Source organism: Carcharhinus amblyrhynchos, chromosome 1 (assembly GCF_965287045.1).
Source record: "Carcharhinus amblyrhynchos chromosome 1, sCarAmb.v2.hapA, whole genome shotgun sequence".
NCBI lineage: Eukaryota > Metazoa > Chordata > Chondrichthyes > Carcharhiniformes > Carcharhinidae > Carcharhinus > Carcharhinus amblyrhynchos.
Window position 1 is genome coordinate 40,635,639 of NC_137324.1, and position 17,020 is coordinate 40,652,658.

Consider the following 17,020-nt stretch of genomic DNA (forward strand, 5'->3'; position numbering starts at 1 on the left):
TACGAACTTGATATTTGTTGTGAAGAATTTGGTAAAACTGTTTTACATTCTCCTGCCTCCTTTGTTATTTATCCTTGCAGCTCACTCCCTGTTGGGAAAATGGATAATGAACTCCTACTCATTTGGCAGCTGCTGCCAGAGTGCTGGAGTTGCAAATGATCTACTCTCCTCCTCTCTTTGGAGATATGGAGGCTGGCTGGCAATTTGTCTTTATTAAAGCCTATCAGAAAACTGCCTCCAGGATCTTTTAAAATGCAATATTGCAATATTTGCTTTGTAAATTAAGTCACTCGGATGGAACTGAAGAATGAACCTTGCCACTAGGGAGATGGAAGATATAAGCCTATGAAAGATGCATGTTGATTGGAACATTGGGTCTTCTGATGCTGTGTTTTTATTATTTTATCTATATCTCAAAACATAACGATTTCTTTCAAGGAAGTGTTCTGAAACAATGTTTAGTTTAGTGTGATGGAAGCATTGAGAGCTTAAACCAGTCTATGTACGAAATGAATTTATGGCATAATTTTATGGTCTATTAGTGACCGTATTTTTCTGATTTCTTTCTAATTACAATTTCAGTCCATAGACCATAAAACAAATGCTTTGAAGTCTAACAGAACTTTGGCAATTTAAAAAACCCTAATGCATTAAAATGGAATGAACACACAGTGTATTAAGATGAATATTTATTTGTCAAACAGGTTGGTTTTGTGTGATGTGAAATCCAGACCATATTGCTTTAAAAACGGTGTTTGTCCAGCAATGCCTGAGGCTTTCCACGGCTCTTTCAGGCTATTTAAAGGCAAACGCAGAGCTCCAGTAACTGCCATTGAATTGAATCAAGAGCTGCGCCCACACGAATCTGTCCAGACTTCAATTCTTCAATCCAAAATGGGAAAACAAAAGGCAATGATTAGAAAAATCGAAGATTCGTTCAGAATCAGAAACCTGTTGTTAAGACAATGTCTTGCTGAATGTTTAGGTACATTGATACTTGTGGTAAGCATTCTTTCATTTCATATGATTTACATGATACATTATAAGCTCCAAGCACTTTATGCTGGTAGATCTTTTGCAAAGTATTATTTAGTGCAGTTTGTGGCAAAGTGCAAATTACTGTGGAAGGAAATTAAAGAGTAATGTGAAAACAATTTTAAATGTTGAGATCAATTTTATTGTGGATCATTTTTCTGTTTCTCAAATACCCACAAGCAAGGTTTTAGTTTTGAAGGTGTTTAAGAGATTACTGACAAATGATCAATGCTTTCTTCAAGTTTATGATTATTTAATGCTATCATCCCTTTCTTACTTCTCCAGATCAATTTGTTCTTTAAAGAAAAACATCTTGTCAAGTTTGGTTTCAGTTTTTGTACTTTGATATTGCAAAAATTTATTAAGTTTTGCTAAGATTAGGAGGAGAATTGAATGCTTTACAATGCTTAATCTGCTCACAGCTTTTAAGTTTTATTAATTAGTGTCATAATTAGGCTGCAATGAAATCATGGTGAAAGTCGCCACATTCCGGCGCCTGTTTGGGTACACTGAGGGAGAATTTAGCATGGCCAATGCATATAAGCAGCACGTCTTTCGGACTGCGGGAGGAAACCAGCGCACCCAGAGTAAACCCACACAGATGAGGGAGAACATGCAAACTCCACAAAGACAGTGACCCAAGCTGGGACTAGAACTCGGGTCCCTGGTGCTGTGAGGCAGCAGTGCTAACCACTGTGCCACCGTGCTGCCCAATGGTGTAATAGTTAAAATTCAAACTGAAAGAACTTTTCTTACTATCAGGCTGTGTGTGTGTTGTGTGAAGGGTGAAGGCAATAAGTGATGGGAAAACAGGTTTTGAATAGCATGTACCTTATATTTGAATCTGTGTATTTAAGAAAGGAATCAGTAACCAAGTAAATTCATTGGGAGATAGAGGAACAGATATGTAGGCAGATTTTGGCAAGATGTAAAAGTAACAGGGTTGTTGTAATGAGAGATTTTAACTTCCCCTATATTGACTGGGACTCACTTAGTGCTAGATGCTGGATGGGGCAGAGTTTGTAAGGAGCATCCAGAAGGGCTTCTTGAAACAGTACGTAGACAGTCCAACTAGGGAAGGGACTGTACTGGACCTGGTATTGGGGAATGAGCCCAGCCAGGTAGTCGACATTTCAGTAGGGGAGCTGTTCGGGAACAGGACGACAACTCAGTAAGCTTTAAGGTACTGATGGATAAAGATAAGTGTTGTCCTCAAGTGAAGGTGCTAAATTGGAGGAAGGCTAATTACATCAACATTAGACAGGAACTGAAGAATGTAGATTGGGGGCAGATGTTTGAGGGCAAATCGACATCTGGCATTTGGGAGGCTTTTAGGTGTAAGTTGATAGGGATTCAGGACCAGCACATTCCTGTAAGGATGAAGGGTAAGTATGGCAAGTTTTGGGAACCTTGAATAATGAGAGATATTGTGAGGTTTAAAGTGCGAGGGGCAAGGTTAAAGGAGATGTACGAAGCAAGTTTTTTACACACAGCTTGGTGGATGCCTGGAACTCACTGCCGGGGGAGGTAGTGGAAGCAGTGACAGTGAATTTTCAGGGTCATCTGGACAAATACATGAAAAGGATGGGAATGGAGGGATATGGTCCTTGGAAGGGTAGGAGGTTTTGGTTCAGTCAGGCAGCATGGTTGGTGCAGGCTTGGAGGGCTGAAGGGGCTATTTCTGTGCTGTAATTTTCTTTGTTCTTTCTTCTTTGTTAACCTGTTGAAAAGTTTTGAAGTTATTCACAAATATCAGCATGCTGTAGCTTCAGATTATGCTCCTTGTTCAATCAGACCTGAAATACATATCATTAAAATAGGCTGAAGGAGTGTAAAAATATTATAAAATACCTTAATTCTTTTAAAAGTACATCTTACGTTTTCACATATTTTGTAAAAACTGTAAAAGAACTGTAAAAAAAATCAGCAAATATGGGGACTCGAAGGGGAGATTTGATAGTCATTAGGTTAGTTGGAACAGGAAGTGGGTCTAATGACCAAGATGAGCTTGGAAAAGGCACGAGGGGAATCAAGAGAGAAACTAGAGGAAGTTGTAAATTCAGACTGGGAAAGTGGGGAGCAGGAGGGGATGTTTGGCCAGGTGGGCATGTATAGAAGGGAGATACAATGGAAACTGATCCAATGTTCTCAGACAAAAAAATGCATGAGTTCCTCACAATTTCTGTGGGAAATGAAAATGGTGTTACAGGGGGTGAGGAGTTTAAGGAGATAGTTTGTAGTAGAGCCATTATCTTTCCATTCCAGGATGATCCTAAAATAGTGAGCAGTTTTATCAGATGAGAGTTGTGACCAATAGTGCTTTATTTGGTCCAGCCAGATCTCCTGGTGGATGGTTTGACCAGCTGTCTATCATATCCATATACATCTATATCCCTTGGACTTAAAGGTGTGGTGATGAAATCTGTACTCGAGGGAACGGCTATGGTGAAGGAGAGTGATGGTTTCATTAGGGGCTATGACAGTAAAGGTGGAGGTGTGGTTGAACTAATCAGTATCTCTGGAAATATTGTGGTGAAGGCAGGGCGAAAGGCTAAACAGTTGCAATTGTGAAAGCACAATTGTAAGCAAATTAGATGATTTTTTTTCCCCCAGGGACACATACAAAGGGAAGTAAGTTGTAGAAGATGGTGATCAGAGATGGCCTGCCTTATCTATGATTGACATGATGGGGCCAGTAAGATCACATGAAATGGCAAGGTTAAAGAGGGGGCCATGGGTTGGGGAGTTGACATGGAGGAATAGTCTAGAAGGTAAGAAAACAGTGAATTCAGAGAAGACAGAGCATGATGAGTTGAGTTGGAGTCCTGGGGTTGTGCAGCACAGGAAAGGTCCTATCGAATTTCACTGACAATAGCTACCATTAAAGTTGCACCAATCCCATTTTCCAGCACTTGTCCCTATACCCTTGAATGTCATAATATTTCAAGAGCTCATCCAAATATTTTTTAAAGATTATAAGGTCATGGGGGTGATAAATTTTTTGGTGCAGATGCTGAGGGAGGGAAGCAGTGTGGAAATCTTTATCCTCTTTGGGATATAATCTGGAATATTGTTGAACAGATAGGCTCATTAATGGTGCTTAGAATAGTGGGTTTGTTCCAAGCACCAAGACCACTTTGCCCCAGATATCTTTGTAAGTCGGTCTCCCAGTAGGTATGGTTGTCCTATTTGCAGGAAGTTTATGAGTGTTCCCTGTTGGCAACTACATATTTTTGATGATGGCCATGCATCACTACCTAGGGACAACTGTTTACTCAAATATAGTGGCTATTTTCTGACAATTTATAGGCAGGAGAGGGATGTTTTGGGATTGGTAGATCAAATGGCAAGAATACATTAATTGGCATATTTCTAATTGTTAATTAGTAATGTTCAGCATCGTAACACTTTGGAGTGCTTGGCATCCAAATTTGGCAGAACAACATTCCAAATTTAATGGCTGCCTCGTCTCATGTGATATGCAAAATTGAGAGGTTTGGCATTTCCTACTGCTGGAAAGACAGCTATGACTCAGAGTTCCTGGGATTGGGATGGAAAGTTTGCTGGTGCTCTGGCATCATCTTGGAACTTGGAGTTATACTATAGAACATACAAAACATGATGGGACAGAAAAAGATCTGCTGCTCCATCCACCTTGTCCCCTACAGTCACAAAGCATTAGAAGAGTGTCGAGTGGCCCCGTGGTATTATCACTAGACTATCAATCCAGAAACTCAATAATGTTCTAGGCTAAAAGCAAAATACTGAGGATGCTGAAATCTGAAACAAAGACAGAAAGTACTGGAAAATCTCAGCAAATACTGGAAAAACAGAAAACAAACATCTTCTGGGGATCCAGGTTCAACTCCCGCTACGGCTGTTGGTGGAATTTGAATTCAATAAAAAGTGTCTGGAATTAAGGATCTATTGATGACCATGAAATCATTGTCAATTGTTGGAAAAACCTATCTAATTCACTAATATCCTTTAGGGAAGGAAATCTGTCCTTATCCGGTCTGGCCTAATGTGACTCCAGAGCCACAGCAATGGGATTGACTCTCAACTGCCCTCTGAATAAGAGATGGGCAATGAATGCTGGCCAGCCAGAGACACCCATGTCCCATGAATGAATAAAAAAAAATCTTAACTATCCACTTTTTGCAGAACAAACCTTTTATGTGCTTCCCTCACCATCATACCTTTCAGCAAAATATCAATCCTTCATTGCCAAATTCCATGTTTCAATGAATTACATATTCGTATCAGTATCATTCAGAGGCACACTGGAGTTTGAAAGGATTCCCACTATCTATTCACAGAATTCTTCATGAATATCATTGTTCTTCCTTCTTTCAACATTTACCAGCATTTACTATGACACCAAGGGGGAGATGATGGTGTCATAGTAATATCACTGGATTAGTAAAACACAGATCCAGGTTAATACCCTGGGGATACAGGGTTGAAACCAACCATAGCAGCTGGTAGAATTTAAGTTCAATGAATAAATCTGAATTATAAAGCTACTTTCTGTAATGGCTGGCATAACGGATTGTTGCAAAAACCCAACTGATTCACTATGCCCTTTAAGGAAGGAAAGCTGGTGTTCTTACCTGGTCTGATCTACGTGGTATCCTAAGTGGTTGACTCTTAATTATGTGGCAAGCCACTCAATTCATGGCATTTAGGAACGAGTAACGGATGCTGGTCTTGTTAATGATACCAACCTACATCCCAGGAAAAAAAGCTCGCTAAAGTATGTTGCCAATTGGCAGCATCCCTTCCTCTTTCTGTGAACATGTAAATGGAGGAACCGTCTGTCCTCTGGAGAAAGGAATTTCACAGGCTAATGACCTTCTGAGGGAAAAAGAAATTCCTCATCTCCGTCTTAAATGGGTGACTTCTCGTTCTCGTCTCTCCCACAAGAGGAAACATCTGCTCAGCAGCCACCTGGTCAAGTTCCCTCAGGATCTTATATGTTTCAATAAGATCAAATCTCCTTTTTCTAAATTCTGACTGCTTCAATCTTTCCTCTTAAGACACCCCCTTTATCCCAGGAATCAGTGAAGTCAACTTTCTCTGATCTGCTCCTGATGCAATAATGTCCTTTCCCAACTAAGGAGACAAAAACTGTACACAGTTGTCTAGATCTGGTTTCATCAATGCCCCGTACGATAATAGCAACGCTTCCGTACTTTTATATTCTATTTGTTTTGCAATAAATGACAATGTTTCATTTGCCTTCCTAATCATTTGCTGCACCTGCTTTTAACTTTTGTGATTCATGCACCAGGACACCCAGATTCCTCTGCACTGCAGAACTCTGCAATCCCTCTCTTGTCAAAAGAGAAAATGCTGGAAAATCTCAGCGGATCTGGCAGCATTTGTAAGGACAGAAAAATGCTGCCAGATCTGCTGAAGTTTTCCAGCATTTCCTCTTTTAGTCTTAGATTTCAGCATCCGCAGTAATTTGCTTTTACCCTCTGCTGCCAGAGTGGACAAGTTCACATTTTCCCAGTTTATTCCAACTACCAAATGTGTGCTCACTCACTAACCTACATAAGTCTTTATGTCCTCCTCACAAACTACTTTCCATCCTATCTTTGTGTCATCAGCAAATACAGCAACCATTCATCCAGTCCCTTCATCTAATTCATTGATATAGATTGTAAACAGTTTGAGACCCAGCACTTGATTCCTGTGACACTCCAGTAATTACAACGTGCCAACCTGAAATGACACACCTATCCCTACATTTGTTTCCCATTAGTTCAATGATCTTCTGTTCATGATAATATGTTATCCACCTACATGATGAACTGATATTGTGTTGTAACCTTTGATGTGGCACTTTATCAAGCTGTTTTTGGAAATTCAAGTACATCACGTCAACAGATTCCCTTTTACCCATGTTATTTATTACTTCCTCAAACATGATATCCCTTTCATAAAACTATGTTGACTCTGTCTGATGGCATTAAGATTTTCTAAATGCCTCATTATAACATCCTTAACAATAGATTCTAGCATTTCCTCTATGACAGATGTTAATTGAACAGGTTTGTAATTTCTTGCTTTCTATCTCCTGCCTTTCTTGAAGAGAGTTACATTCATAAATTTCTAATCTATTGAGACCTTTCCAGAACATAAGAACATAAGAAATAGGAACAGGAGTAGGCCATCTAGCCCCTCGAGCCTGCCCCGCCATTCAATAAGATCATGGCTGATCTGAAGTGGCTCAGTTCCACTTTCCCGCTTTCTCCCCATAACCCTTAATCCCCTTGCCTACCAAAAACCTACCTACCCGTGTCTTAAATATGTTTAGTGAGGCAGCCTCCACCACTTCAACGGGCAGAGAATTCCAGAGATTCACCACCCTTTGAGTGAAGAAGTTCCTCCTCAACTCCGTTCTAAACTGCCCCCCCTTTATCTTGAGGCTATGCCCTCTAGTCCTGCTGTCCTTTCTGAGTGGGAAGAACCTCTCCTCCTCTACCCTATCCATCCCCTTTGTCATCTTACACGTCTCAATAAGATCCCCCCTCATCCTTCTAAACTCCAACGAGTACAAGCCCAGTCTATTCAGCCTCTCTTCATAGTTCAACCCCCTCAACTCCGCTATCAGCCTAGTGAACCTCCTCTGCACTCCCTCCAAGGCCAAAATATCCTTGCGCAAGTGCGGTGACCAATACTGCACACAGTACTCCAGCTGCGGCCTCACCATTGCCCTGTACAGTTACAGCAAGACCTCCCTACTTTTATATTCAATCCCCCTCGCTATGAAGGCCAGCATCCCATTTGCCTTCCTGATCACCTGCTGCACCTATAGGCTGGGTTTTTGCGACTCATGCACACGGACCCTGAGGCTCCTCTGCACCGTAGCATGCTGCAGCTTTTCGCCCTTTAAATAGTAGTCCCTCCTACTATTATTCCTGCCAGAATCTGTGGAATTTTGGAACATTAAAACCAATGCAATTACTATTTCTGCAGCAACTAATTTAAAGACCCTAGGGTGAAGTCCATTAGATTCTGGGGATATGTCAGCCTTTTTTCTCCTAGTTTTCTTAGATCCCTTTCCCTGGTGATTGCATTAGTTTTATGTTCCTCTCTAAGTATAGCTGTTTCACATAATAATTAACTAATTGGAAGTGGAGGTTGCAGTAATGAGCACCTATGACTGCGACAGAAATTTGTAATTCCTCTTCTGGACTTACCGTATTTGTCACTCAAAGACCCCTGGTTGTTGCAGCGGACAGCAGGTGGACAGAATATCACCTCTGAAAGATTCATAGGATGTGTTGCTCCAAGTTTCCAATTCCCTATTCCTGTTTATAGCTGAGAAACAGGTGGAGTGCATGGGAGGATCAATCCTATTATGAATGTAGCAGAGATTTTATTGCTTTTAGATTTTAAATTTAAAGAAGTAAAGTTTCATCATTAACACTTATGGAGCCAGTAGTATTCTGGTCACCATCCTGGAGGTGTGATAGCATTTATAAACATCCATGCTAAAAGGCCTCAAAGTGCAGCCTGTTGTCATTGTGGTGTAGGATTTAGGTTGGAGATAGCTGTCACCTCGAACCTGGGACTATGCTGCAGGTAGATTTCAATCATCTCTATGGTGGCATTTGCTGTGTTCACTAACAGGCCAATAGTGGAGCAAGATCACAAATGGGCATATTACATGTGATTGAAAAGGATCAGGTTGCCTACAAGAGGCAACCTGTAGCACACTTCTCAGGACTTGCCTGCTGTGAAATAATGGTCACTTCAATTCAGAGGCCCGCACTGGAATGCACTGTAGCCACTCAGATAACACCTAGGAAAAGTACAAAGTTAGAAATACAAGTTCACATATGGCACACTCGAAGGGGGAAGTAGAGAGATACAAATCACAAAAGTACACTCTCAATTTTGTCTTTTCACTGAAGTTGTCAACATTGTTTATTAGTAATGTTTGAGAATGCTTTCATTAGATAAAATGAATTGGTTCATGTAAGTTAATATATACAGGGAACAGTCTGTGGGTAATGATGAAATAGTCAGATGTAGTAGTTTAAAGAAGATGGCACAAATGTTTCTCGTAGCTGGCAATGAGTTTTCCTCTGGAATTTCACATTTATTGCTCTTTTTCCTGAAATATATTCTGTCAATGGCAGCTTTGTTCCTATCCCACTAAAGCCCTTTGTTACATGTCTCAGGTTGTCCTTTGACACTCTGCTTACCTTTGTTCTGCATTCTGATCTCACCATGGTTGCTATCAACACCATTCTTAGCCATGATCACCACCATTTACATTCCCTTTGACTTTTTGTCAGTGACATCTTTGTCAATTAGCCCTCCAACCCCTCCTTTACAGAATAAATCTTGTCCTATTTACTTTGCCTTCAGCCTTGATGAAGGGTCATCCTGACTCAAAATATTAGTTCTGCTCTCTCTCCACAGATACTTTCAGACCTGCTGAAATTTTCCAACATTTTCTGTTGTTCTGCAACTTTGTTCGTAGTTTCTCAATGAGGAGGTATCTGAGGAAGGCAAAGTGTGTAACATGTAGAACACTATTATGACCCATGAGAACATAACTGGAGTGAATTACTACACACCTCAGATAGACTAATACAATGGCTATTGCTGGTCAGCAGCATGGGATGGTTGCTTTTGAAAAGATTTCGGCCCCGCTATTTGGTCAAATTCAGGCATCAGTGCTATGAGTTAAGTGTCATAAAAACAGAAAATATTGGAAACAGCCAGCAGGTCAGGCATAAAATTTAGGTTTAAGGGCATTTTTGATGGGCAAGGTCAATTCTGCTTCTTTGCTGGATTAGAGCACTCAGGATCAGCCCAATGCTCCACTGGGAGATTTGAAATACAAGAAAATCTCAATCTATGAAGAACACTAACAGTTGAAATCTCTTAACTGAGCTCAGGACAATCCAATATTATTCCTAGAATTTACTAGCACAAAACATGGAACAATGATATCATTGTAGTGATATTAGTATCATAAAACATATTTGAAACCGGTGATCTGCGCTCTTTTACGCTCATGCTGGGAGGTGGCGAATAGACAAAAATGGGAAATAAAGGTAGCAAATGACAAATCGAGATGTATTTATTTTTGTGATTTCTTTTCCTTACAGTTGTTTGGCTGTGGAGCAGTGGCACAAGTTACCCTCAGCAGGGGTACCCATGGACAGTTTTTGACTGTTAATTTTGCTTTTGGGTTTGCAGTGATGCTTGGTGTCCTGATAGCTGGCCAAGTGTCAGGTATATCCTTACTTATATATCTTTCTCTCTATATATACATTTGATCAGATGCAGAGCGATCCCAACAGCGTGGGTTCAATTCCTGAACTAACTAAGGTTATTCACAAAGACGTACCTTTTCAACCTTGCCTGAGGTGTGGTGATCCTCAGGTTAAATTGCCATCTGTCAGCTCTCCCCCTCAAATGGGAGAGCAGCCGATGGTTGTCTGGGACTATGGCGACTTTACCTTTACATAAGAACATAAGAACATAAGAAATAGGAGCAGGAGTAGGCCATCTAGCCCTTCGAGCCTGCCCCGCCATTCAATAAGATCATAGCTGATCTGTCGTGGCTCAGTTCCACATTCCCGCCCTCTCCCCATAACCCTTAATCCCCTCGCTTATCAAAAACCCATCAACCCGCGTCTTAAAAATATTTAGCGAGGCAGCCTCCACCACTTCAATGGGCAGAGAATTCCAGAGATTCACCACCCTTTGAGTGAAGAAGTTCTTCCTCAACTCCGTTCTAAACTGCCCCCCCCTTTATCTTGAGGCTGTGCCCCTTGTCCTACTGTCCTTTCTGAGCGGGAAGAGTCTCTCCACCTCTATCCTATCCATCCCATTCATCATCTTACTTTTACTGAAATATTGTATATGCCCCACTGAAGCAATTTTAAAGACATTGCATATGTAAAGAGAGCGGGATTAATTGGAAAGCTCTTTCAAGGGTCTGGCACAGGTATAATTGGCTGAATAGCCTCCTTCTGTCCTGTTTCATTTGATGATCCTAGTATCAGATGAACTGGGAAGGTTGGTGGAGGGGAAAGTCCTGTGTAAAAGGAAGGAAATTGTTTGGGATTCATTGTCTCAGTGAGCGTAATGCAAGGGTTGGAGATGGGAGAGTGAATGTTCAGGGTAATTTCTGAAGCTTTAGTGATATATATGCACCTGTTTTTCAATAATGGACAGAAAGCATACCCAGTTTAGCAGTGAGATATTCTGTGACCAATCTGTGCGGGTCCCGTTTTAAAACTTGTGCTGTCTTTTGTTTAAGTGTTTTGGGCGGAGAATCATGAGATCAGGAGAAACTGACAATTCTACCTCCCTTCCTGTAAATGACAATTCTGTGCTGGACATTCACAGCACATGTGTAGACTATTTCAGTATTGCAAAACCTGCAACATGAATGCATTTACTTTAGATTGCCCACCTATTAATGACTTTGAATATTGTTCTCACATCAGTATCAGAAGCATATGGTCAATGCTTTCAAAATATATTAGGAACTAGGATCCTTTGCACATGTTGAATGGTAGTTATGTGACACATGGTACTGCTGTGTTTAGGTGCTATTAAGCTGTAGCTAAATAATTGACACCTGGATTCTGCTTTCTGTAGTATAATACCTGTGACTAAGTAGCTGCACCATGTTGTTCAGGTTGGGCACTCCTAATCAAGTAGAATGCTACAGCTGCAAGGAAGGAAGGGAAACAATGATAAATCGAAAAGGTAGTCCTTAACATGATCAAGATATTTCTGAAAATAAGTTATGTTCCTCTATCACTGAATCTTTGCATCACAGAAGGAGGCCAAATGGCCCATCCTGCCCCTGCTGCCTTTTTAAAAGAGCTATCCAATTATGCTCATTTACCTGCTGTTTCCCATAATCCTGCATTTTTCTTCCTTTCAAGTATTTATCCAACATTACTACTGAATCTGCTTCCACCAGCCTTTCAGGCAATCCGTTACAAATCATTATAACTGTATAAAATAAAATTCTCCAAGTCATGTCTGATTCTTTTTCCAATTCATTTAAATCTGTGGGTATTGCCCCTTCTGCCACTGGAAACAGTTTCTCCTTATGAAGATTAATTTATAAAATGGTAGGTGGTAGTATGGACAGGAAGTGAGAGAGATGCAGACAAAGGCACAGATTCTGTGGGATAGGGTATGGTTAGTGGAATCCCCCAAGGGATACTGTGCAATTCTGGTCTTCATTTTAATAATTCAAGTTTAAGGTGAAGTACAAATTTACAAGAATTGGGAGTTTAAGAGTAACTAAGACTACATTCTCTCAAACTTGGAATCTTTAAGGGAACATTAGTTTATTTATTAAAAAGTTTATTTTATTAGCATCATAAGTAGACTTAGATTAATACTGCAATGAAGCTACTATGAAAATCCCCTAGTCACCACACTCTGGCACCTGTTTGGGTACTTTGAGGGAGAATTTAGTATGGCCAATGCACCTAACCAGCATGTTTTTTGGACTGTGGGAGGAAACTGGAGCACCCAAAGGAAACCCACGTGGGGAGAAAGTGCAAACTCCACATAAACACTGACCCAAGTCGGGAATTGAACTTGGGTCCCTGGCATTGTGAGGCAGCAGTGCTAACCACTGTGCCACCATGCTACACATTACATGTCTGTACATTAGATAATGGTATTGAAAATGATAAATGGGAATAGGTATCCATAGATGACATTAGTACATTGATGATGTGAGACCTTGATCCCAAGTACTATATACATAAAGGGTGGAATTAGAAAAAACATTTTCATGCAAATTTTTTGCCACGTGTAGGAAACAATTTTAAATTGATTGTAACCTTCAAAAGTTCATTGGTTATTACTTAGAAGAATAAAGAACAGCATGGGGTGAAATGAAGCAAATTAGATTAGTTTGAAGAAAAAACAGGAAAATGTTAAAGGATTGAATGGGGCCCAAAGTCTGTGCAAGTCAGAACAGCGGCCTTGGTCTCCGTCTATGGCTGGGAATTTCCTTGGCATTGCCCCTGAACTGTACTGGAACTGCAGTGGAATTTCTGTCACAGTTGGTGGAGCAGGAGTAGTTCTGAGGAAATTCTCAGCCATAGTTTCTATGTGGAGTCAATCAATGCAGTGAAATTATGATGAGCTACCCTTTTAAGGTAATTTGAGTAAAGCAAATAAATTAAAATGGCAGGCATAAGCTTTTCAACTGAAAAGATGTGCAGGTTAGATGGATTGGCCATGCTAAATTGCCCCTTAGTGTCTGGGGGATTAGCAGGGTAAATATGTGGGGTTACAGGGACAAGGCCTGGTTGGTGCTGGTTCAATGGGCTGGATGGCCTCCCTCTGCACTGCAGGATTCTATGATTCTGTCGATCTGCACTGATTTTGCACTGTTCAATTCTGAAGCACAAAGATTAATTATCAATTGTGATTATTTTCTTCCTCATATAGGTGCTCACCTGAACCCTGCTGTGACCTTTGCTATGTGTTTGCTTGCTCGTGAGCCCTGGATAAAATTTCCTCTCTACTCTTTGGCCCAAATATTTGGTGGCTTCCTTGGATCTGGTGTCATTTTTGGCTTGTACTTTGGTAAGTAACAAAGGTATTTTCTTCTTAAAATTAAATTGTACAGAGTAACTTTCCTCTGGGGAATGCTACATAAGAACATAGGAGCAGGAGTAGGTCATTTGGCCCCTTGAGCCTGTTGCGCCATTCAATAAGATCCTGGCTCAGGAAATGCTGGAAAGACTCACTCTGCTGGGCAGCTGGCAGAGAGTTGATTCTTAGGTTAGTCAGATTCACTCAGGCAGAAGATTATTTAAACATTGTCACTTGCCCTTGGCTTGAATACTTCTGCACCTCAGCATTGTCCTGAATTTGTTGCCGGGTCTTCTGAGCCTGGCTTCAGAATACAGACCACACCATCTCTCAAAGAACTCCATCTCAGCTCTAACGCTGTGGGGAAATGACAAGATTTGCCTCCTTCTTGGGGCACGAGTTGCTGCTTGATAAATCAAATATCCAGTATGAATGTTAGTGATTGAGTGAATGGCTGTGTGGGTGAATGTATAAATAGATAGGGTGCTAAGGTGGGTAGTGGGGTGAGTTGGTAGGTAGGCTGGCAGGTTGGTAAGGTGGTAGGTGTCTTGGATGGCATGTTGATAGGGTGGTAGGTGGGTGAGTTGGCAGGTAGATAGAGTAGCAGGGTGAGTAGAGTGACAGGTGGGTATGGAGATATGTAGGGGTGGCAGGTGAGTGAGCTGGCAGGTTGGTTAAGGGGCAGTCAAGTCACGTTGGGATGGACAGTAAGGCTGGGGACTCGTCAGGTCGGGTGGGGGGGTTGTTGGATGCTGAACGATAGTCAAGTCTGGTCACAGTTTGGTCTGTGTTCAGGAAGGTGATTGGATCAGGTCAGGTGGCAGTTGTGGGAGGGTGGGATTGTGGGGTTAGTTGGGAAATTTATGGGATAGTTGTGGAGTCGAGAGGATGGAGTCAAGGGGCCAGTATGAATGATTGGGATGTCAGTTCTGTAGATATGGAAGAATAAGGCTTGGATTATTCTGTCTAACAACTGCCACCTGACCTGATCCAATCACCCTCCTGAACATTGACCAAACTGTGACCAGACTTGACTATGGTTCAGCATCCAACAACCCCCCGACCTGACGAGTCCCCAATCTTACTGTCCATCCCAATGTGACCTGACTGCCCCTTAACCAACCTGCCAGTTCATTCACCTGCCACCCGCCCACTAGCAACCTCACTCACTTGCCACTTGGGTGGAAGTACTGTGGAATTGTCCAAAACCTTTCAACCTCACTTAGAGTCAGATTCAGTCATGGAAAGCCCCAAAGAGCAGGGAAATTGCTCATCAGGGGTTCAAACTTCAAGGATAGCTTCCACAGAGATCAGTGTGTTGGGAATTCTGTGGGATACCAACATGCATCTTGAGTAATAAGTACTGTCCAAAGACCAATGTTTCTACGTGTAGATATATTACTAAAGTAGTAATGGTTGAATTTATTGGTGATTAAAGTCTTTATTGTCTGTGAGAAAACTTCACTCTTTCCCCAAAGGTGTTGGAGCTCTGTTTTGGAAATCACCTATATTTAGGCAGTAAGAGGTGAGACCTGAGGGTCATAAGTAAAAGATGTTCACTAATAAGTACAATAGGCAATTCAGGAGGAACTGCTATAATTTGATATGATTTGATTTGATTTATTATTGTCACGTGAAAAGTATTGTTTCTTGTGCGCTATACAGACAAAGCATACCATTCATAGAGAAGGAAATGAGAGAGTGCAGAATGTAGTGTTACAGTCATAGCCAGGATATAAAGAAAGATCAGTTTAATGCAAGGTAGATCCATTCAGAAATCTGACAGCAGCAGGGAAGAAGCTGTCCTTGAATCGGTTGGTACATGACCTCAGACTTTTGTATCTTTTTCCCGATGGAAGAAGGTGGAAGAGAGAATGTCTGGGGTACGTGGGGTCCATAATTATGCTAGTTGCTTTGTCTAGGCAGTGGGAAATGTGGACAGAGTCAATAGATGGGAGGCTGGTTTGCATGATGGAACAAAGAACAAAGAACAGTACAGCACAGGAAACAGGCCCTTCGGCCCTCCAAGCCTGTGCTGCTCATTGGTCCAACTAGACCATTCGTTTGTATCCCTCCATTCCCAGTCTGCTCATGTGACTATCCAGGTAAGTCTTAAATGATGCCAGCGTGTCTGCCTCCACCACCTTACATGGCAGCGCATTCCAGGCCCCCACCACCCTCTGTGTAAAAAAAGTCCCTCTGATATCTGAGTTAAACCTCGCCCCTCTCACCTTGAGACCATGACCCCTCGTGATCGTCACCTCTGACCTGGGAAAAAGCTTCCCACTGTTCACCCTATCTATACCCTTCATAATTCTGTACATCTCTATTAGGTCTCCCCTCATTCTCTGTCTTTCCAGGGAGAACAACCCCAGTTTACCCAACCTCTCCTCATCTCTCCTCATAGCTAAGACATGGTACATGTCTTAGACGTACATGGAGACATGGAATAGTTAAAACAAATGGGAAAGTTGCATTTCAGGGGAAGCTAGATAAGTATGCAATGGAAAAGCTATTACAATCCAGTTAGAGACCAGTAACTTCTGTTTCAATTAAAGTTTGAAATCTCAGTTACCCAACAGGAAAATAAAGCCACAAGATTCCACTCTTTTAAACAAACAAAATACATTTTACTATGCAAAGTCAGAGAAGTAAAGCGATCTAAAACATATACCTTATGCTCTAACATTCAGAATTAACATGAGGTAAATATGAATGAACAGGCAAACTGTAGTCAAGCACCCCACAATGCACATTAAATGACAGCTGTGACCAAGACGGATCCCATGGATTTCTCAACAACTCACCCAGACGTCAGTGAGCACTGTGAGTTACAGCTTCACATTACAACTTTTATTCCCTCATGAGAGATTTCAACCTTTCAATTTCAAAGATCTAACCTATGAATTTCCTCAAAAGCCGTCTGAACTCAAACTGTCTCAGACATCCTAATGGTTCAATCTCTCCTCCTGAGAATGCATTTCATAAAGCTGTATTACCATTTCTAATTACTGACATGCTTCCAAGTCTTTTGCAGACCATTAGTTTCATTAAGGTAACACTGCCACTGGGTTTCTCTGAACTCCAGTCTCCTGGCTGCACTGAGTTATAAATGGCTCCAAGTGTTTCTCTGAGCCCTAGCTTGCTAGCAAGGATCAAGCAATCTTCCATCACCTTCACAGCTCCTCAGGACTTCTCCTGAGCCCTAACTGCACTAAAGAGCCTCTAGAGCTTTCCTATGAGCTGAAAATCACATTAGGTCCAAACACAAGTTCACTGAATGCTCAAACTAATTTAGCTCCAACTCCCAAAAGCAGAACATCTCTTTGACCTTCACCTCTTTGCAAAAAGTGCAGAGGTATGGTGGGAT

The 17,020-nt window shown here is 41.4% G+C and overlaps 1 protein-coding gene across 1 annotated transcript in view; it reads left to right on the forward strand.

The window, feature by feature from the left end:
* Positions 1–723: 723 nt before the first annotated feature.
* LOC145359627 (aquaporin-3-like) overlaps positions 724–17,020 on the forward strand; it is a 29,382-nt gene continuing 13,085 nt past the window's right edge. The window contains exons 1-3 of the mRNA XM_080214366.1: positions 724–1,002; positions 10,173–10,299; positions 13,504–13,641. Coding sequence (XP_080070492.1) covers positions 766–1,002; positions 10,173–10,299; positions 13,504–13,641 — 502 coding nt within the window. The 5' untranslated portion in view covers positions 724–765. The remainder of the gene's footprint in view (positions 1,003–10,172; positions 10,300–13,503; positions 13,642–17,020) is intronic.